At 40.4% G+C, this 22,387-nt stretch overlaps 2 protein-coding genes across 3 annotated transcripts in view; one reads left to right on the plus strand and one right to left on the minus strand.

The window, feature by feature from the left end:
* The window catches only part of ARMH3 (armadillo like helical domain containing 3), a 175,387-nt gene that overhangs the window by 132,722 nt on the left and 20,278 nt on the right, over positions 1–22,387 (minus strand). For both annotated transcript variants that reach the window (XM_059661188.1, XM_059661189.1), the window contains exons 5-14: positions 20,810–20,917; positions 16,489–16,581; positions 15,632–15,706; positions 15,424–15,510; positions 10,984–11,040; positions 9,025–9,068; positions 7,924–7,984; positions 5,590–5,636; positions 4,992–5,067; positions 3,093–3,186 (exon numbers count right to left, since the gene is read on the minus strand). In XM_059661188.1, the coding sequence (XP_059517171.1) occupies positions 3,093–3,186; positions 4,992–5,067; positions 5,590–5,636; positions 7,924–7,984; positions 9,025–9,068; positions 10,984–11,040; positions 15,424–15,510; positions 15,632–15,706; positions 16,489–16,581; positions 20,810–20,917 (742 nt within the window). The remainder of the gene's footprint in view (positions 1–3,092; positions 3,187–4,991; positions 5,068–5,589; positions 5,637–7,923; positions 7,985–9,024; positions 9,069–10,983; positions 11,041–15,423; positions 15,511–15,631; positions 15,707–16,488; positions 16,582–20,809; positions 20,918–22,387) is intronic.
* On the plus strand, positions 9,611–10,051 carry LOC132214266 (large ribosomal subunit protein eL21-like). The gene has a single exon (XM_059661190.1). The coding sequence runs from the start codon at positions 9,611–9,613 to the stop codon at positions 9,956–9,958; it is 348 nt and encodes a 115-aa protein (XP_059517173.1). The 3' UTR covers positions 9,959–10,051.

Consider the following 22,387-nt stretch of genomic DNA (forward strand, 5'->3'; position numbering starts at 1 on the left):
CCTTCCATTGGGGCGGAGCCAGCTGACCTCCTTCGGCCCCTCCCCACCCCCGCCAGCCCAGCCCTGATCTGCCCCCATAGGGGTGGGGCAGCCGGACCCCACCCATACATGAATTCGTACACTGGGCCTCTAGTCTTATATAATATGTAGAAATATAAAAGTATATGTATTTTTACTTTACCAGAAAGTCCTCTCATGCCAAGGCTGAGTTGTCAAATGTCAAGTCTGAGCTGAGAACAAATGGTACAGCTAAACTGTTGGCTTTGAGTGATATACCTTTAAATATAACTGGGCTACTGAACATCACTATAATTAAGAACCAAAACCTAAAAACAAGGTTATAATATTTAGGACCCCTATAGAAAGGAAATGAATTAGGAGGAAAAAGAATAAAAATAGCCCTATCCAGTTAGGCTCAATGAATAGAGCATCAGCCTGCTGATTGAAGAGTCCCAGGTATGATTCCAGTCAAGGGCACATACCAGTTGCAGCTTGATCCCCAGCCCTGATCCTGGTGAGGGCGCATGGGGAGGCAACCAATCGATGTGTCTCTCTCACATCAATGTTTCTTTCTCTTCCCCTCCTTTTCACTCTCTCTACAAATCAATAGAAAAATATCCCCGGGTGAGGATTAACAACAAAAAGAACAAAATAGAAGAGAAAGAATAAAATCCCTCACAAATTAAAATCTCCTTCCTAAGGAAATTTTCCTTGATCTCTGTCTTCATAATTCTTTCCAGCAGCCTTTGTCAAGGGAGACAGTCATTTGAAAGTGGGCTGACTCCATCTTCCCACTAGAAAAAATAAAAAGCTCACTAGTTGTAGGTAAGTAAGCACAAATCCTGCCATTGCATAATCAAGTGTGTGGGTGGAAGTGCTCACAATGAACAGTTTGAAAGGCAGTTCTCTGAAGCATCCAAAGCCCAACATCACATGGAACTCAGATATATATGTGTGTGTGTGTGTGTGTGTATCCATGGTAACCAGGCAGGCTTTATCCTTAAAGAAAAAGAACAGTATTTCCATTGGATTATCCAGTGACCTGAATAAGCAGAGACAATTAGGCAATCCTCACTACTTGTTCCTTCTCATTAAAATATTTTGGAATTTGTCTTTCAATTTTAAGCAGATCCAATTTGCTACCATAGACGTGAATATCAACAGCACCTCCTTGTCATGCTTCTGCATGAATACTGCTTTAGTACCTTGAAATGCTACTGCCACAAGTCCAATATGAAAATTTAAGTGCAAGAAAGCAGATCAAAGAGGTCATTTCACATAGAGACAACAGGGAAGCATAAAAAAAGGATCAAAGTTAGATTTCCAGTATTTCTTTTTTTTTTAATACGTTTTTATTGATTTTAGAGAGAAAGGAAGGGAGAAGGAGAGAGAGATAGAAACATCAACGATGAGAGGGAATTATCAATAGGCTGCCTCCTGCATGCCCTACACTGGGGATCGAGCCCAAACCCCGGGCATGTGCCCTGACAGAAAATCAAACCGTGACCTCCTGGTTCATGGGTCGATGCTCAACCACTGAGCCACACCTGTCAGGCTTATTTCCTGTATTTCTTTACCCAAAATGTGGTCAACATTTGAGGCAAAACATCAAGTATTAACAAAGATTAATTTTTGGTAAAGGTAGTCCATCAAACACACTCAGCTTACAGTAAAACTAACTCAGGTGATATACAGTTTATTAGACAGAATTCATAATTTCTTTTCTGTTACCTTTTTCTTAAGTTACAACCATAAGATTTATACAGTGGAAGGTTTTTTTGTTATTTTTTAGGGGGACAAGTCTTAAATACCCACCAAACTCCCATCAAATCTAGTCATTTTCTAAGGGGGAATGGCTAACAAACACATAACAGTGAGTAAATCCCAGGTTCACTCTCTCATTCATTTATTCAACTAATATTTACTAAGTAATAACCATGCCAGGCACTATACTGAGCAGAAAGTAGTGATAAAAATATACATGGTTCCCTGCCCTGATTCATGTCTTGGTTCTTAATTGCAACTCTCACTAACCTTAGGCAAACCACTTATTTCTCTGGCCTCAATTCCCTCATTTGTCAAATCCTATATAATAAAAAGGTAATATGCAAATTAACCATCACGTCCTTGTACAAGATGGCCACCCCCATGTGGTCAAAAGATGGCCGCCACAAGATGGCCAACAGGGGAGGGCAGTTAGGGGCGACCCGGCCGGCAGGGGAGGCGAGTTAGGGGCGACCAGGCCAGCAGGGGAAGGCAATTGTGGGGGACCAGGCTGGCAGGGGAGGGCAGTTAGGGACAACCAGGCCAGCAGGGGAGGGCAGTTGGGGGCAACCAGGCCTGCAGGGGAGGACAGTTAGGAGCAACTGGGCCAGCAGGGGAAGGCAGATGGGGGTGAAATCAGGCCGGCAGGGGAAGGCAGTGTGGGCGATCGGGCCGGCAGGGGAGGGCAGTTGGGGGCGATCGGGCCAGCAAGGGAGGGCAGTTGGGGGCAATCTGACCGGCAAGGGAGGGCAGTTAGGCGTCGATCAGGCTGGCAGGAGAGTGGTTAGGGGGTGATCAGGCTGGCAGGCAGAAGCGGTTAGGGGCAATCAGGCAGGCGAGCAGTTGGGAGCCAGCAGTCCCCGATTGGAGAGTGTACAGGCTGGGCTGAGGGACACCCACCCCCCACCCCCAATGCACGATTTTCGTGTACCAGGCTTCTAGTAGTAACAAGATAACATTACAATTTCACATTTATGTCAATGAGATATTCATAACATATGTCATCTGAGTCTCACAAGTACCCTGAGAGTTTGGCAAGGCAGGCATCACTGACCTCTGAGATCCTTTTAAGATCTAGCACTTCATGACTCAACGATTTCCTGAGGAGGACATGCTGGAATTATGTAGCTTCTGACACAGAGAAAAGTACTTAACTATCTTTTCCAAAGTTTTCCTTGGAACTTAAGGAATCCTGAAGGGCAGTATTTTTCAGACAATTTATTAAGTGAAACAATAGACAACTGTGTTCTTTGTTCAACACAACTATGCTCACCCTGAAAGATTCAAAACTATATTAATCAAGAAAACAAAAGAGGCTGTGGGCTTACCATCAGAGGAGGGTGGTGTGGTACCAAGTGGTGTGGCTGGGGTTGTTGGAGCGGGACTGACAGGGGTTGTCACCAAGCCTATCTCTGGATGACTCTGAAAGAGAACACAGATGGGTAAGGAAAGAGAAAATCCAGTTCCAAGTATCTTACTAATATCCTTTCTGGTATCCCTGGCCTCAGAGACAGACAGGTCACTGAGTGGGGACTGCTTCAACATTTAGTTCCCATGACTACCTGATTACTGTTGATGCTTGCTAAACACTAACAAGAAGCTCTGTGGGCTAGTTCTTTCTAAGCAACCAAGATCTCATTATATAAGCTTTTCTGTAGAACCATACAAATAAAAAACGGGACTAAACAAATACACAGGATTATTCTACAAAAAAAGGGGGGAGGCATTTGCAGTTCTACCTAAACCTGAAAAAGACTACTCTCATCAGATCAACCTCATTTACAGATTATTCTGACGATCACATAGTTCATAATAAATGCAGGTAAGCCAAGAGGATAACAGGTACTATAAAAAGAGCTATGCAGGTGATAGCCTTCCTGTTCCACAACAAATCAAGAGTGTGTGGGATGGAGAGATAAAGACACAAGGTACACATACACTGGGGACCAAAACAGATGGCTCCTCTGTCCCTGACCTTCTTTAACCACCCCTGCCACATCAGCTCTTCAGAATTAAGCTGAGTGGGAGCCACTCACTCCTTCCCAACAGCTTTACCAACCTTTTATTTCCTTTAAAACCAGTTAGTTACAGAATTCAGAAAGCACATAAGGAACATAGTGAGAACAGTAAATAAAGTCTCATGTTATCAGTTGTGAAAAATTACGTGTCCTCCTAAGCAGACCCCAAAGCAGCACACTGCTTTTTAAGCATGGCTTATTTTTGTTAAACTCAATCAGGGGATCTCATACACATCTGCCCTTTGAGAAAAAAAACATATGCAAATCTTCCTTTAAAAGAAACCTAAGCCCGGCCAGTGTTGCTCAGTGGTTGAGCGTTATTAACCTATGAACCAGGAGGTCATAGTTCAATTCCCGGTCAGGGCCCGTGCCAGGGGTGCTGGTTCATCCCCAGTGTGGTGAATGTGGGAAGTGGCTGATTGATGACTCTCTCTCATCAGTGTTGTTTCTGTCTTTCTCTCTCCCTATCCCGTCCTCTCTGAAATAAATAAAAATATATTTTTAAAATATGTATTAGGTTTCTTTTATTTTTACATATGTGTGTGTGTGTGTATGTGTGTGTATACACACACACACACACACACACACACTTAATTTTACAGCTAAACCGGATTGCAGGCTTGATCCCCAGTAGGGGGTTACAGAAGGCAGCCAATCAGTGTTTCTCTCTCTTTTCTTCTCCCTTCCTCTCTCTCTAAAAACCAATAAACTGGGAGTGGGTGGAAGGGATTAACCAATGAACTTATATGCATATATACATAACCCATGTACACAGACAATAGTGGGATAAAGGACTGGGGGGGGATGGGGGCAGGCTAGAAGGGGTTAATGGAGAAAAAGGGGGACATGTGTAATATTTCAACAATAAAGTGTTTTTTTTTAATCAATAAACTATTCCTTAAAAAAGAAAAAAATCCATATGGGTTGATAATACCAAGGGATTTCCAGTGAGCCAAATGAAGTATCTCAACTCATCTGGGTTAACAGAATCAGTAAAAACTTTACATGTTATCCGACCCACTTTGCACCAGATGGAAACATACATATCCGAGGATAGCACGAAGCAAAAGCAACTGATGCAACTCTGTGTTACCACCACTTACCAATGCAAAGCAGGGCTTAAACAGGCAAAGCCAGAAGGCTTATCAAGGGACTGAATCTGTAGGAAATTCAGGAAGAAAAAGGATTGGAGTTTTTAATATAACCAACCTGAGCTAACACTGTGATGAAGTTGCGATTTAAATGAACAGCTTCATAAAGTGCCAGGAGGATGGCCTCATTGGTTCTAAAGAAAAAGAGAACAAATTGAAGAGGCTCTTATAATGGAGAAGTTAGAACAATATAACCATCAAGATAAGATTTCACCCCAGCTCCCCATTATAAATCCTTTGGAATTTCTGATGCTCCTTTTATTTTCTCCCTGCCCCAATATGTAAAGTGTATATAGGCAAAGAGAAAAAAGTAAAGAACCTTAACTTTAATTACTTATTTCTTATCTACTTCATTCACTATTTTCACTCTCACTGCTTCACCCTAATCCAGTTAAGTCCTTAACTGGCTCAGATACCCAGCCCTCTTGCATTCCACTTCAAAGATAGCTGGAAATAGTTTATCAGCTTCCTGGGGCTCAATACACAGGAACCAAAGTAGAGGTTCCTAAGAGTCCATTCTCAAGAAAAACTTGATATATCACCAAGAAAGTGTGAATCTATAAAAGATTAACAAGAGGTAACGTTTCACACTCCCACCCACAGTTGGTGAGCCCACATTAAGTTGAAGTCATTGCACAAGAATGTCAGGCACTTACTGTACTGAGATTTTCTCATGGGCATCTGCTATGAACATGTTGCCCACCTGTGGAAGAAGAGGGGAATTGCACACTTACAGCAGGAAAATTTAAGAAGCCATTAATCAGTGAAAAAACAAGCTACTTGCTGCCCAAGGGAATTTGGAGTTCTGGCCCACCAGTCATACATACACAGAAAAAATCAGCCCACTTTGAATATCTTAAAAGAATCGTAAGTAATAAATGAAATAATGAGAACTCCAAATCATCTTTCTTAAAGGGACTTAAAAACAATCCTAGTACTTTTGTCCAGCTCTCCTTTTCAATTTAAATTTAGTAACCACTGACAGGGAGTAAATGTTAACCTAGACCAGTGGTCGGCAAACTCATTAGTGAACAGAGCCAAATATCAACAGTACTTCTTCAAAATAGATTCGCCCAGGCTGAAAACCGACTTCTGCGCATGGGCCACGAAGTTTCAATCGCACTATATGTGCGCCCGCACGTGGTATTTTGTGGAAGAGTCACACTCAAGGGGCCAAAAAGCCGCATGTGGCTCGCGAGCCGCAGTTTGCCGACCACGGACCTAGACAATCATTCTGCATCTTTCCTGGAAGTTGCTTTGTTAAAGTCAAAAACAAATTCCTGCCCAGCCAGAGTGACTCAGTGGTTAAGCGTCGTCAATTCATGAACTAGGTCATGGTTTGATTCCCAGTCAGGGCACATGCCCAGGTTGCAGGCTCAGTCCCCATTGGGAGGTATGCAGGAGGCAGCCAATCAATGATTCTCTCTCATCATTGATGTTTCTATCCCTCTCTCCCTCTCCCTTCCTCTTTGAAATCAATAAAATACATTTTTTAAAAAAATTCATAAAGAACATCACAGAAAGTAGGCTAATTTCATCCAACATAGAGCCATCTTCCGGGGAATACTTGAGTTTCAGACCAAAACTGTCTATGTGAAATTCATGGTCCATCTATCAGATCACAAAATTTTTAGAGTGTGTCCTAGGCAGGGCAGCCAAATAAGTAAATGTTGCCTCCAATATGGTTAGAAGCACCGAGAAAGATGCCCATCCCTCTAAAAATACTGTTCCACCTGTTTACTGATGTACAATACAAAACTATGCAGCTGGAGCTTCATTTGTGTTACAAAACTTTTTCTTCTTGACTAAATGGCAAAGATCCTTGAGAGCAATATAATTATATCTAAGTCATTTAACCAAACACCAATACAGCACCCTTACTGCTCTGACCTCTGAGAGACTTTAGTTACTGATGTTTCAGAGTTAAAGAGCTTATCAAGTCCTTCCTGAGAGTAGACTCTAAGAAAGAAGAAGGGCATAGGCATTTGGGGTGGGGAGGATTGACTTTTTGGGGATAGAGGGATGACTGTTTCTTGCAATGAACTCAAAACTGTCTTGCTCTAGTTCTTGACCAGCTAGCTCAGTTGGGTAGAGCATCATTCTGATATGCCAAGGTTGTGGGTTTGACCCACAGGCAAGGCACATTATAAAATCAACCAATGGGGGGGAAAGGAGGATCTATGTAATACTTTCAACAATAAAAATTGTAAAAAAAATAAAAATAAAAAAGAATCAATCAATGAAGCATAAATAAGTGGAACCACAAAACTATGTTTCCTTCTCTCTCTAAAATCAATCAATAAAAAAAAAAAATTTTTTTTAATTGTCTTGCGCTAGGGCTGATTATTTGACTACTATTGCCCAAGAAGACTTTCTGAATCTGCCTAGAGTCTAAGACTTGTTAGATTTATCTCTTAAAAATTAGTCACACAGATTATCTGGCCCAAAATGCCTATGATGCCGAAGTTGAGAAACCTTGCTCAGCAGTCTTGTAAAGTAGACCAGTAACTTCCCTAGACCATGGACCTCTCAGCCCATTAAACCTTTAGGCGGGTGGCTCAGATCCACAGCACCAATCCCTCGACTCCAGGAACAGCTATGAGGAAACAAGTGGCCACAGCACACAGCCAAGGAGCACTCAGGGTTCTATTTGGATCTAAACCCTCCTATTCTATGTTCCATAGAGTTGGTCTTCAAACAAAGCCAACTATTTAGAAAGCAGAAGTCTGGCTTAATATGTAACTTTATTGTAGCCTTAAAAACTAAATTAATTAATTTGAAAAAATCTATCTCAGAGAAATCGAAGCTCTTCTTTCTCCTTACTTAAGTTTGGAAATCACTAAGAGATACAGCTCTCAAAATAATCTGCTCTGAGTAGCCCTCTCTCTCCCCTCATCATGCCAACACCTCAAACTTCTGAGTCCAGATTTGTCTACCGCTATAGACCTCTTACATTTCTGAATGGTAGAGAAAAAATTAGTAGGACTTACCATATTTGTTAAAGCAGAGAAAAAACCACTCTGGTGTTCTTCTTCCTTGTCTTTATACTGCCTAAAGAAAAATAACTAAATTCAACTTTAGTATTATTTATCAAGTATGTCTTTGTCCTTAGCATTCTAGGTAATCAAAGCAGGACACTCATAGAATTCACTGACTCCAGAAAATAAAGCACTACGACAATCTAGTCACTGCAGTTTCTCCTGCAAGCTAAGAGGCACCCATCTGCTCTGGAGGTAGTGTGTACCAAAATGCCTGGCTACTTTGGTAGAGGCTTAGAAAGCAAGCTGCAAAAGTGTGAAACTGCTCTAACATATGGCTGATCCAGTTATTTCCCAAACAGACTATTACTTGAAAAGTGTGACAGTGAAATTACTTCAAGGCTGTAATAGTGAAAAATCACGTTTGTTTTTGAAGGAAGAGAACGGAAGTAATCTGTAAGCTAAACTACTTGTGGAGATGGGACAGATTTTAAATTCCAACACCCAATTGTGTATGAGGAAAGTATGGAAAGAAGCAAGAAAGATCCTGCCTGGCCCTTGTGAAGATTGGAGACTCTTCTGGTTCCCATTCACTGAATATCAGATACTTCTACATCCACAGCAGGAGGAAAAGCAAGCATCACTGAAGTGAGCCCACAAAAGAGAAAGGGACTCCAGGAAACTGCAGTTGATTCCTGATGAAAAAGAAGCATCTGGAAACCTAATTCAATGTTTTCTCCTGTTATTTATATTTTGAAGCATACAAAAAAAGCAGTGTTTCACAACCTTTTTTACAAAGAAAATGATATTTGTGTGATACGCTGGGCTAAATGGAAGAGCCTGTTTGTGGCTGAAATACTAGTTAAAATGCTCTGAGATAAAATACTAAAAGCTGCAAAGAAAGTGCCTAATTATTTAAAGAAACAATGGACACTAACCTGATGGCTTCTCCCTTGGTGTTACAAACAACCCCTGCTAAAGCCATCCAGCCAAACTAGAGCAAACACATCTGCCAGCAGCTGTACCTCTGAATACTTCTGGCATAGGTAAGGCAAGTTCACCCAAGAACTCTAACAAACCTGTTTCCCTTCTCTCCTGGAAAGGTAGACTTACCTGTTGTACTCAGATAAAGCCTGAGCAATCACAAGCCCCATTCCCTAGAAAGAAAAAAGACAGCACAGGTGAAATAAGGGGCTGGCAGTGATGCTACGATTAGGCCAGGGAAAACACTAATTACACCATCATGGTCCAAGACCAATTAGTTCTACCTGAAAGTAGGCAACAAGGACAGAAATTCTGAGAGGCATTGCCAAAGCATCAAAAGCAACTTCTTTGGCCCAGCTGGGGTGGCTAAGTGGTTGAGCATTGACCCATGAACCAAGAAGTCACCAGTTCAATTCCGGGTCAGAGTACATGCCTGGGTTGTGGGCTCCATCCCAGTAGGGGGCATGTAAGAGGCAGCCAATCAATGTTTCTCTCTCATCGATGTTTCTATCTCTTTATCCCTCTCCTTTCCCCTCTCTCTAAAAAAATCAATAAAAACATAAAAAATAAAAAAAAAGAACCTCGCCTTTCGGCCGGAACTGCCACCTTCCAGTAGTTCACCAAAATGACTAACACAGAGGGAAAGAGGAGAGGCACCTGCTATATGCTCTCTAGGCCTTTTAGAAAACATGAAGTTGTTCCTTTGGCCACATAAATGAATCTACAAGACGGTGATATTGTGGACATCGAGGGAATGTGCGCTGTTCAAAAAGGAATGCCCACAAATGTTACCAGGGCAAAACTGGGAGTCTACAATGTCACCCAGCATGCAGTGGGCATTATTGTGAACAAGCAAGTTAAGGTCAAGATTCTTGCCAAGAGAATTAATGTACATATTGAGCATATTAAGCACTCTAAAAGCCAAGATAGCTTCCTGAAACATGTGAAGAAAAATGATCAGAAAAAGAAGGAAGCCAAAGAGAAAGGTACCTGGGTTCAACTGAAGCGTCAGCCTGCTCCACCCAGAGACACACTTTGTGAGAACCAATGGAAAGGAGCCTGAGCTGCTGGAACCCATTCCCTATGAATTCATGGCATGATAAGTGGGGAAAAATAAAAAATACCTCTGTGCTGATAAAAAAATAATAAATAAATAAATAAAAGGAACCTCTTTGAAGAGATTTCTCTGATCTAATTATCTTGCTGTTACTTAAAAGAGTAACAGGGTAAAACAGACCAGCTCAGATCACGGACAATTTCACTGGGATTATTTTCACTTCAAAAGAGAAAACTGAATTAGAAGCTTCAAACAAAAAAATCTCATATGTCTCTAAACAAGCCACTCTTCAAGCCACAGGAGTATGAGAAGAAGACCTAATAAAAATTAAAGTGACTTATCAACTTTCCCTCTAGAATCTATTAAACACAACATAAAGATCAATTAAGGCCACAAGATGAATAATGGGTACTTCTATTCATAAGGGAAATTAGAAGAATGAAGAGGGCAAGATGGAAAGAGAATAAAGCCAGACACCTGGTCATCTTCCTCCTCCCTATATTCAGAGATCAAATGTTATTTCCCAAACTTTCAAGGACATACTGCAACAGATATATAACATTATCCATGTTTCGGCTTCACCAAGTCAAGCTATAAACACCATCTGGCTAGTTGTACAAAAAGGAATTTCTGATCGTTTAATCACTTAAGCCCCCAGCTTTCTTGAGGTATAACTGACATATGAAATTGTAAGCTATTCAAAGTGTACAGCATAGTATTTTGATATATCATTTAAGCCTTCTTATTCTTGGAAATGTAACTTACTGGACTTTGTAGGATAGTCAACCTCAGCACACTATAACATGAACTATAACCAACCATTTCATCAAGATCCCTTCAAATCTTCCTTCCATGATGAGAAGATACAATACAATACGATAGCTGCACTAATGCTCTAAAAAGAAACACAAAGTCCCTCTTTATAGCCAGATGAAATTAACACAAAAGCCCTCTGCTCTCTAAATATCCACTGCAAGTAAGTTTATTGAATGCAAGCAATTAAAACAATACACAAAGATCCAGATACTCACATTGAGCGTGGCCTCGTCATCCACAATAGACAGCTTCACAATATAAGGATTCACAGACTGTTAAAGAAGAGAGGAGACTCAAGGTGACTGTGACCTACTTAAAAACCCACTATTTAATAAGGTGTTAATAAAAGTGCAGGTAGCAGGCCCTCTCTCTACAGCAATGCTCCTACAACCCAGACCCAACCCCATCTTATAAGCTGACTCCCCCATTTCCAGTAAATCTCTCAATGTGCATGGGCATTCACCAAGCACACACATGCATATACATGCATACATCTGCACACACATGCACACACACAAATTCTGTTCTACCTGCATTTTCCTCTGGGCTGAATGAGCTCAGGCCTATGGCTGGCACTTCTACCATCTTTCCTTCATATTTGTTTCTAAAAAGTAAGTGAACACTCCACAAAATTCACTCTGTCCTATCCTGCCTATAATTTACTGAGTCCATAGGGACAACTGTCTTTTGGGGGACATAAAAGCTTCTTTGCCATAAGGCACAAATTTGTAAGTTGCTAACTTACATTCTTATCCCAAAGGCTCCCTAACCATTCCACAAACGCTATGCAAGGACTGATTCACCCACCCGTAAAACAAAGCCACCTGGGGGGTGGAAAGTGGCAGCTGCTTAACAGCCAGAGAGGCCATTTGTGGATCTGATACCCAAATAACACTGCAGGGGAACTGGGGAAAAAAAAGGATGTAATTACCCAAACTACAATCTGGTCAGGACACTGGGATTTAATGATTGTCCCATCACTTATAGCATTGGAAGATTTCCTGAGTTTTTCCAGACCCAATCTCAGCTGGGCAGCATATGGAAATGAACATATATTTAAACTCATTAAGCAGTTGGGCCATCTCCTACTGGTGAGATGAGAACCAATGACCTGCTCACCTTGAAAACATCCCACCCATGGGATGTGAGGAAAGATCTCATTTGATCAGGCACCAATTCTAACCCAAGGCAAGCAAGGAACAATAGTTCTCAGATTGGCAGTTTTTACAGCAACCAAGAAAACTCATTACAGAGAAACTTAGAAACCCAACTAAAAGGCTAACCCCCCACAAAGACCTTATTTAGTCAAGTTTCTGAGGGCATCTTTCGAATGTCAGTTGGGAATGGAGAAAGAGACAGCTTTGCTTTCTTAACAGCCAAATGTTTATAAGGTTTTCTGCAACACAACTCAAGAAGGTAAAAACGATTTCATTTGTTACTTGATGTAACAGAGGAAAGCTCTCAACACGTCTTCCTGTAACCAATAGTCAAATTCTGCTGGTGCTATGGATTTCAAATAAGATCCAATGCAAGTGGATGCTTTAAAAAAAAAAAAAAATCACCAATAGGCTGACCTAGCAATGCCATCATGATTAGAACACCAGAAGAAAAAGACCAGTTTCTTAGCATAATTTTTGAAAGTTCTAGCCACTCACCTTCCAAAAGTACACTGATACCGGTAATAATAAGGATCATCTGATTACCAAGAACAGTCTGTGCTTTTGCAGCAGTTGGGGGAAAGGCCAGGTGGCTAAAAGCAAGGGTTTGAGTTCTAGCTCCTCTACTTATTAACTGTGATAAGTTAAGCACACCAATTAACAGAAGCTCAATTTCCTCATCCGTAAAATGGGAATTATATTTTCTTCCTTGGAGTTGCTATGAGACTTAAATGAAGTAAGACATGTAAAATCCTTAGCATAATATCTGGCATATGGTAAGGGCTCAATGATTGGTAACCATATTTTTTCTCCTTTGACATTTTTATCACATTCGAAGGAAGCTCTTTAGGAAAGGAAGAAAGAGAAAGAGAGAGAGAGAGAGAGAGAGAGAGAGAGAGAGAGAGAGAGAGAGAAAACACTTCCAATTGGACATAATAAACAATTTTGTAATTTCTGGAAAATGTCATGTTCAATGGGCAACAGTTGGAGAATGAGTCACTTCATCTCAGATGTGGCCAACCTAGAAGGCCAGGATATTAATGCTGTGAAAAATTCTATTCTCCAGACACTGATTCTCCTTAGCACTATGTACCTGTTGTGCTGGTCATGTTTTAAAACTGGAGGCAATCTACTTTTCAGCCACAAAACAGAATTACAAACTCAGTGAGGCATCATGAGGTTACTCTCATAGAGTCCTGCCTTTATTTGATCTAAACCATTCCATTCTTACCATTTTTCATTGCACTTTAGCCTTTTTTGTTGTTATTGCCTCCTCTACCTCTTTAAATAAAATGACTAAAATGGAATGCATTACTTGAGGTAAGGAAGAACTATCTTTTACATTTACTACATGACATCTTTTCTATCTTTTCTATTACTTCCATTCCTTAAGTCCAACACCTTATTTGCTTTCTCTGTGTTTAACTGGGCACCCAGCCTCTCTGGTGCCTTCTGCACCTTTCTAGAAAGGTCACAAATTACTGCACTGGTCATGGAATTGGTTCTCCACAGCACATACCCTCTCATACTAGCTTGTATAAAATTTTGCCAACTTTTGGTTTTGCTACACTCATCTGGAATTCCTCATGTTTCTTCAAAAACCTGCCTCCTCCCTGGTCACCAGGCTTCCTTAATGGTTTCTGGTGAGTGACTTATATCAAAAGCTGCAAAGCCCAGATAAATTATGCCCACCAGCTTGACCTTGCCTAGTATATTAATTCTTCTGGGGCTTCTGACAGACTAGAGATGCATGCCTCGCTCCAGAAATATGATTTTCTCCAGTTCCTTGGCCATGCCCAATTTTTCAGGCTGACATTTCAGAGAGCCCTACTGGGCTGAGCCAGCTTTCAGTTCACATTCAGAAAAGCCAAGCCACTGCCTCAGAGTGGCCTGCATCCAGCAGAATGTTCCCAAAATGCTCATTACTGATGATCGTGCTTTCCTAGCACATATAACTCAACTCTCTTTAACTATCTTCAGCATGTTTCCTCAGCTATTTTTCTTGCTGTTGTAATAAGGCCCCGGAGGCTATTATACATGACAGAGATCAAAATGGCTCCCATGCCAACCCCTCCAGATCACCAGTAAAACAGGTTTTGATGATAAATTACATATTTATTAATCACTTTAAACACCATCCGTCAATTCCTCCAAGACAATGAAAGCGATCAGCTCCTGGGATTTATAAGACATTAACGCTGGTCCACATATTCTAGTTCCTCTTTAAGTGTTCCTTTCTCATGGCCTTCCCTTCTTCCATATCCCTCCAGATTTTGTTACTCATCATTGTTGACCTGACTAGGAATCTTATCAAATATCACTAAGAGAAGATCCGGAAGTTCAGAAATGATAATCCTCCCTCCAGCTGGCCCACTTCTCATAGCATTGCTACTTATTAAGTGAAGAAAGTCAGGTTGCCTCAATGCACTTTCTGACTTCTGGGTTTAATAAAGTATCCTAGTATCCAGGATTGAAAGCTAAATGCTCCTTATTAGTCCGAAATTATCCCCAGGAAGGCCCCTGGTCTTCCCTAAGCGGCATTTTCTGCCTTTTGAGGGGAATCAAGTAGACACACCAACCAATCCAAGTAAAACTCTGAGTTCTGCTCTTTATCTCAAAAACCTGTAAATCTGTCCCCAATTAATTCAGGGGCAAAAAGAACTCCAGAATTAATATGAATAAGGCTCTGTCTAAATTTCCATTAAAATGAGAAACAGCCCTGGCTGATTTTGCTCAGTGCTTAGAGTGTTGGTAAACAGACCCAACAGTCACAGGTTCACTCCTGGCCAAGGGTGCGTACCTCAGTTTCGGGTTCAATTCCCAGCCTAGATCAGGGCTCGGACTGGGAGGTGACCAATAGCTATGTCTCTCTCAAGTCAATGTTTTTTTTCTTTCTCTCTCTCATCCCTTCTCCCCTCTCATCTACTCTCTCTAAAAATCAATGGAAAAAATATCCTCACTCCTCAGGTGAGGATTAAAAAAAAATCAGAAAGAATTCCCAGACAAACAGTGATACTTTTATAAGTGGATTGCATTAAGTAAATCCAACATATGAAAGTCCAATCTTTCAAAACAGATGCATAAGGTCAGTGTTTCCAATCCTGGCTAATCATCATATTCAATAGGGAAGCTTAAAAAAAAAGATTCCCAGGTCCCACCCCCAAGAGATTCTGATTCTGTGTGTTGAGAGTAAAACCTGGACATTTCTTATTTTTTAAAAGTTCCTAGGTGATCCTAATGATAAGCTCGGTCTGGAAACCACTATATTAAGGGATATTTACTCACTTCATTAGAAGTTGCACTACAGAATTCCTTTTTAAAACTACATCATCTGCCCCATGCATTTAATATAGGGTTTTTAGAATTTGGCTTATCAAAATAAATCCATATATCATTTACCAAGAACATGTCTTCCACATTAAGCAAAGTCTTCTAGGAGTAGCCACATGTAGGAAGATTATAGAAAGATAACAACTACTGATTAAAGAAGCCACTTACCTCATATTTTCTGTAGTTCACCAACAAAGCCAAGAGGACTACAGCATCATACCCATGCTCCCTACGACTTGGGGGGTGGGAGAGTATCTGTAATAAGAACCAGAAATGTGTGATAGTGTTAATTCCTAGTTCCTAGGAATGCAGACAGAGAAGATTTGAGGAGGTAGTTTACCCAAAAGAGAAAGAGGTGACAAGGGAATTGACCAACCTGTAAAATTGCTTCAAATATGCTGTTGATCATTACATACTCCAGGATAGTGTTCTGGCTGATGTTATCTGTCACCTGAGTGCAATAAAAGGCTTTTTAAAGACTACCCTGAGATACTCTGATATTGCATATATATCTCCTCTGCTAGCATCTAAGAGAAACAGAAATGCTAAAACATTCTACTAGATACTTACTGGACCTTTTTTAAAGCTCCCCCAAAGCCACTATAGAACAGACACTAGACTAAAACAGACACTAGATGGATAGGAAATTAAAACTCCCTAAATTTTTTAACCTCTCATTGTTTCTCTCATACCCTCACACAAGCATTTGCTTAACAGTTTCTTGGATTTCAATCCTCAAATGCACAGGAAGAAGTTTATGACCCAGAAGTCTTTGAGTAGTGGCAAGGAAAGGGAACCACCTGAAGTAAATGAACAATACCTTGCCCTCCTCCCACTAGAAGGTACAGGCCAGCTTCATGCTAGAAAATCTAAGTCAGAATAAATAAAAATATTCAGAATTACAAAAACTGTTTCCAAATGAGACCTGATGAGAAGGGCAAAGCTGATCATCCAGAAGAGAGAGTAGTTCTCCAGGAGTGGTACCTTTAAAGTAACAAATATCACATATCCTGCCGGTTAAAATAACAGCAGTTGCTCCAAAGAGCAACTTTCAGGAAACGAAAGACCATACAACTTCCTCCTATACATTCAGACACAACAGAGTGATGTAATGCCCCAGTACATAACTTATTTTTCTCTTTTCCTCTCTAGCTTTGGGCTCAAATATTCAAATAAGCTTGCCCCTGCTGTTAACTAATACTCTTGACAAAGAAATATAAATGAGTGACTTACAGTCACTAGGCAAAGGAGAAGTTTCAGGCATAAACTCTTCAGACTTTCAGAACCTTCTGCACAAAGCAATGAATCCAAACTCTCCATCAAGTTCTGAGAAAGAGAACAGTAAGTGTTAAACCATATCAAGTAATATCTATTCTACACTGTGTCTTTGTCCAATTCTGGATTATGTTACAGAGTAATGTGAATAACACACAAGGAAGCAAGCATATCACCCCCTGAGGCCCTTGCAAAATTAGACAAAGAAAAGGAAGACTTCTAAGTCTACCTATTTTTAGGAAAATGCTTTAGTAACAACAGCATAGAATAATAGAATTCACTATTCTACCAAATAAATGTTTATAGCCTATCATCCTCATATAAACGTTTATTTTAGAATGAAGTACATTTTTAAAATATTTAATAATTATTTAATAACTAGAGGCCCGATGCACGAAAATTCGTGCAAGAGCAGGCCTCCCCCCACCCCATCCCCCCTGCCCCGCTGCCAGCACCAGCTTCCCTCTGGCACCCAGGACCCGGCCTTCGCTCCAGCCGCTAGCAGGCACCCGGGACCCGGGCTGCTTCCCTCCAGCCGGACATCCGGTCTAATTAGCTTATTACCCTTTTATTATTATAGATGGGTAAATTAAATAATAAGTATATAAACTAAAAAAAAACACAAATAAGCTAACAATAAAATAAATTAAATAAAAAATAACAAATATCAAGTTGTTTTGATTAGAGTGGCTTTGTAGTATAATTTGATATACCAGGACTCCTGGGAGGGTTGTATTTTGAAAAATCAGGGTTGTATTTTGAAAAATCAGTAGGAATTAATTAAAACTTGAGGAGGAAAGGAATTTGACAGGCATTAGCATGATCAAAGACAATGAGGAATGAAACAGCTCTGAATATGAACTTCGAATATAAGTAGTTTGTTATTATGGAAGTATGCGTGAGGCACAGTGATGAAAGATGAGACTAGAGAAATAAATAGGGAGTAGGTCTTGAAAGTTTTATTAGGCTAACTAAGAGTTTGGTCTCTATCCTGTTAGTGATAGGAAACTAATAAAGGGTATTAAGCAGAAAAAATTAAGTGTAAGATACAATACCTCTGGTGTCAGTGAGAATGACAGATTTAAAGATGGTAAGCCTGAAGGAACAGAGACAAATGAGGACTAACCTATCAGTTTTCTGAAAATAGTTGCCATGTCTTATTTGTCTCTGTATCCCCAGTGCCTGACACACAGAAGCCCAACAAATGTTTGTCAAAAGAATGTATAAAGACATCATTGCAATGGTTCAAGTGAGAGACAATGGGGACACTGGTAACGGGGGGGGGGGGGGGGGGGGGGGCGGGAGAAAAGGTATGACAAATATGAGCTGAGGTAAAATTAGCTGAACCTGGTGATCATTTGGATATGAAAAATGAGAGAGAGAACAGACTAAAGGATGACTCCTAGGTTTTTGGCTTTAGGTACTGATAAGACAGGTACTTCTATTCTGATAGGGAATGAATGAGGAAGAACAGATGTAGGGAAAACAATGAGTTCCATTTTAAATATGTTTAGCAAGAGATATTTAGGGAGTGGGTATATTCAACAAGTGCTTACAGAGTACATATACAATTCTGAGACTTATGAAGGGATGTTAAAGCTAAAGTTAGAGACTTAATAATCAGTAGCATATAGGCAGTAGTTAGAATGATGAGGATGAAAGAGAAATATGGGATTTTACTATGATATATCCAGGAACTGTATAGGCTAGAATTAAAAAATGACTCCAGCTCTAGCTGGTATTGCTCAGCGGTTAGAATGTCGACCATCAAACCGAAGCGTCTCAGATTTTTATTTTTAATATATTTTTAAAAATATATTTTATTGATTTTTTACAGAGAGGAAGGGAGAGAGATAGTCAGAAACATCGATGAGAGAGAAACATCGATCAGCTGCCTCCTGCACATCCCCCACTGGGGATGTGCCCACAACCCAGGTACATGCCCTTGACCGGAATTGAACCTGGGACCTTTCAGTCCACAGGCCGACGCTCTATCCACTGAGCCAAACCGGTTTTGGCGGCGTCTCAGATTTGATACACGGTTGAGGGCATATGCCTGAGTTGGCAGGTTAGATCCCCGGACTGGTCAGAGTGCATGTGGGAGACAACCAATCAATGTGTCTCTCTCACACTGATGTTTCTCTCTCCCTCTCTCTCTCCCCCACCTCCCTTCTACTCTCTCTAAAAATCAATGCAAAAAAATGTCTTCAGCTCTAACTGGTTTGGCTCAGTGGATAGAGTGTCGGCCTGCGGACTGAAGGGTCCCAGGTTCGATTCCGGTCAAGGGCATGTACCTTGGTTGCGGGCACATCCCCAGTAGAAGGTGTGCAGGAGGCAGCTGATTAATGTTTCTCTCTCATCAATGTTTCTAACTCTCCATCCCTCCCCTTCCTCTCTGTAAAAAATCAATAAAATATATTTTAAAAAAAATATCTTCAGGTGAGAATTAACAAAACAACAAAAATGACTCCAGGTAGTAAATTTTGTGTAGTCATAATTGTCTATCCATAACTTTTAAAAATTGTCTAATCACTATAAGGATTCTTTGGCACACAGATTTTTTAATGTATTTTTTAATATATTTTTATTGATTTCAGCCCAGCCGGGTGTGGCTCAGCGGTTGAGCACTGACCCAGAAACCAAGAGGTCACCAGTTCGATTCCCGGTCAGGGCATATGCCTGGGTTGCGGGCTCAATCCCCAGTGTGGGGCGTGCAGGAGGCAGCCAATCAATGATTCTCTCTCATCATTGATGTTTCTATTTCTCCTTCTCCCTTCCTTTCTGAAATCAATAATAAAAAATATATATATATATATTTTTAAGTATTTTTATTGATTTCAGAGAGGATGGGTGAGAGAGAGGGAGAGAGAGATAGAAACATCAATGATGAGAGAGAATCATTGATTGGCTGCCTCCTGCACGCCCCACTGGGTATCAAGCCCACAACCTGGGCATTTGCTCTGACCGGGAATCGAACCATGATCTCCTGATCCACAGGTGAACACAACCATTCAGCCACGCCGTTAGGGCTTAATATATTTTTATAGCCCTAGCTGGTTTGGCTCAATGGATAGAATGTCAGCCCATAGCCTGAAGGGTCACAGGTTCAATTCTGGTCAAGGGCACATACCTTGATTGCAGGCTTGATGCCCACCCCAGAGAGACAACCAATCAATGTGTCTCTCTCACACCGATGTCTTTTTCTCTCTGTCTCACCACCCCCCGCTTCCACTCTCTCTAAAAATCAATAGGAAAATAGCCTCAGGTGAGGATTAACAAATACATATACATATATATATGTATACACACACACACACAGATATGTTTTTTTAATAGCCTGGCTAGTGTGACTAAGTGGTTGAGCATCAACACATGAACTAAGAGGTCATGGTTCAATTCCGGGTTAGGACACATGCCCAGATTGTGGGCTCGATCCCCAGTGTGGGGCATGCAAGAGGCAGTCAATCAATGATTCTCTCTCATCATTGATGTTTCTATCTCTCTCTCTCCCTCTCCCTTCCTCTCTGAAATTAATAAAAATATATTTAATAAAATAAAATAAAAAAGGAAGCCTAAAGTTTAGAACTAAAGTTACCCTTGTATATATTTTTTTTAATGTATTTTATTGATTTTTTACAGAGAGGAGGGGAGAGGGATAGAGAGTTAGAAACATCGATGAGAGAGAAACATCGATCAGCTGCCTCCTGCACACCCCACACTGGGGATGTGCCCGCAACCAAGGTACATGCCCTTGACCGGAATCGAACCTGGGACCTTCAGTCCGAAGGCCGACACTCTATCCACTGAGCCAAACCGGCTAGGGCTACCCTTGTATATTTAGTGACATTTTATGGGCCCAGCACACTTCCGCTGCGCTACTCTGCTAAGACAATTAGTGACATTTTATTTAAGTTCATACATGTTTTTAAAACTGTATGATCAGATGATATAAATCATAAAAAAGTTGCTCAGTCATTATCCTGCAGAGAAAGAATGCCTCAATTCAAATCTGAATTTCAAATTTTCCTTTATTCAGATAATCCGAATCTGTAAAATAAAAACATCCAAATTCAAGACCAAATTCAGTCATCTATATCTATTTGAGTCCAAATCTTCTAGTACAGCGGTCACCAACCTTTCGGACCTCACGGACCACCAGTGGTCTGCAGACCATCAGTTGGCAACCGCTGTTCTAGTACATCTAACTGTCTGCAGATGGTACCCATGAACAGCTGTCAGAAGCAGCCATATACAGGCACAGCTGCAGCTTATGCCTCACCTTCATGCACAGCTCCGCCTTGTCAAAGCCCATCAGCATGTTGATAATGTCAAACCCAGAGGTAGACTTATTCTTTTGATGTACTCCTCGAATGAGTGCACACAAGGTCTGCAGAGATGAGAGAAAGAATTCTGGAGAGGAAGTCTCAAAACAAAGGGCACTGGAACTGTAGCCTCACATTGCAACCTCAGAACTGGTTGGCAACCGCTGTTCTAGTACATCTAAGTGTACTCCTGGCACTGACATTCAAGTGCTCTAATTCTTGAGTCCCAAAACTCAGTCTGAGTCTTCATATGTGCAAAATCCAGAAATCAAAAGAGGAACAGCAACTAAAACTATTTTTATCTCCTCTTTTTCTGTTGCTTTACAGCCATCCTCTTTTTTAAAATTGCAGTGGAGACAAAGACTGAAAGGTGATATTCAAAAATAAAAAAAGTTTTTGAGTTTGTATCATGGGATTGATGAAAGTTTCCTTTATTAAAATTAATTTTAGTATTTACATTATAGTTTATCATTTTTAATAATTTTTTTAATAACAAGTTATTTAAGTCCCTATATGATAATAACCAATTGCTTCAAATCTTAAATTATTTACATTCCACTACTTATTAGCTGTGTGAGTCTAAATTAGTTAACTTTTCAATGCCTCTTTTCTCATCTATCAAATGGAAATAACAATAGCACCCATCTCATAGGAATGTTGTGAGAACTATGTGAATTGATACCATAAGGCACTTAGAATAGTCCCTACAACTTTGTTAAAGCTCCAATAATAGTATCTTGAATGTTGTTAAAGTTCATTTAGTATCAGCTATTACAATAATGTACTATATTTTAACTAGTCACCAAGTGTTTTAATGTCAATTTATTTCCACCAAACTAAAAACAGTTTACAATTCATGCCTCCATGCAATTACGGAAAGTGCACTTTTCAACTTTCAATGAGCCCTTACCATTGTGGAATTTATTGTGCCAAAGGTTAACAAAGCTACAGGATAAACATAGTCCTTCTTTCTGGAGCATCAGCTCAATAAGTAATTTCTACATTCTACAGATGAGAAAACTGGGGCTCACAAAGTGATCTAACTAGTAAGTCAGAAACTTAAAACCAAATCAACCAAAACTTCCAATAAAATCCGTTATGCTGTCTGTCTATCACTGCTCTAAATCTATCAATCACTAACCTAATACTCAGCCCTAGATTGGCTACCCTTGGAGGTACTAGATAATAAACTTTAGAAACTGCCCATCATTCATTCAGTAAAAATTTACTTATAGAGTGCTATTTGCCAGGCACTGTTCTACACATTAGGAACAACATTTTGAATGAAACTATCAAAGTCTTTGCCTTCTGGAAGTCTAAAATGTATCCCCACGAGTCCAATGGTTAGCACATAACAGTCATCAAAGAAATAATTATTCAATGAATCTTCCTCTTGATCATGCCACTTAGCATTAAGAACAATGATTCTTAATGTTTTCAGAGTTACAGACCCTTTTGAGAATCTGATGAAAGAAAGCCCTCTCTCCAGAAAGATTATACATACGCCTATAAAATACTTCATATAACTTCAGGGA

The sequence above is a fragment of the Myotis daubentonii genome, chromosome 13, assembly GCF_963259705.1.
Source record: "Myotis daubentonii chromosome 13, mMyoDau2.1, whole genome shotgun sequence".
Taxonomy (NCBI): Eukaryota; Metazoa; Chordata; class Mammalia; order Chiroptera; family Vespertilionidae; genus Myotis; species Myotis daubentonii.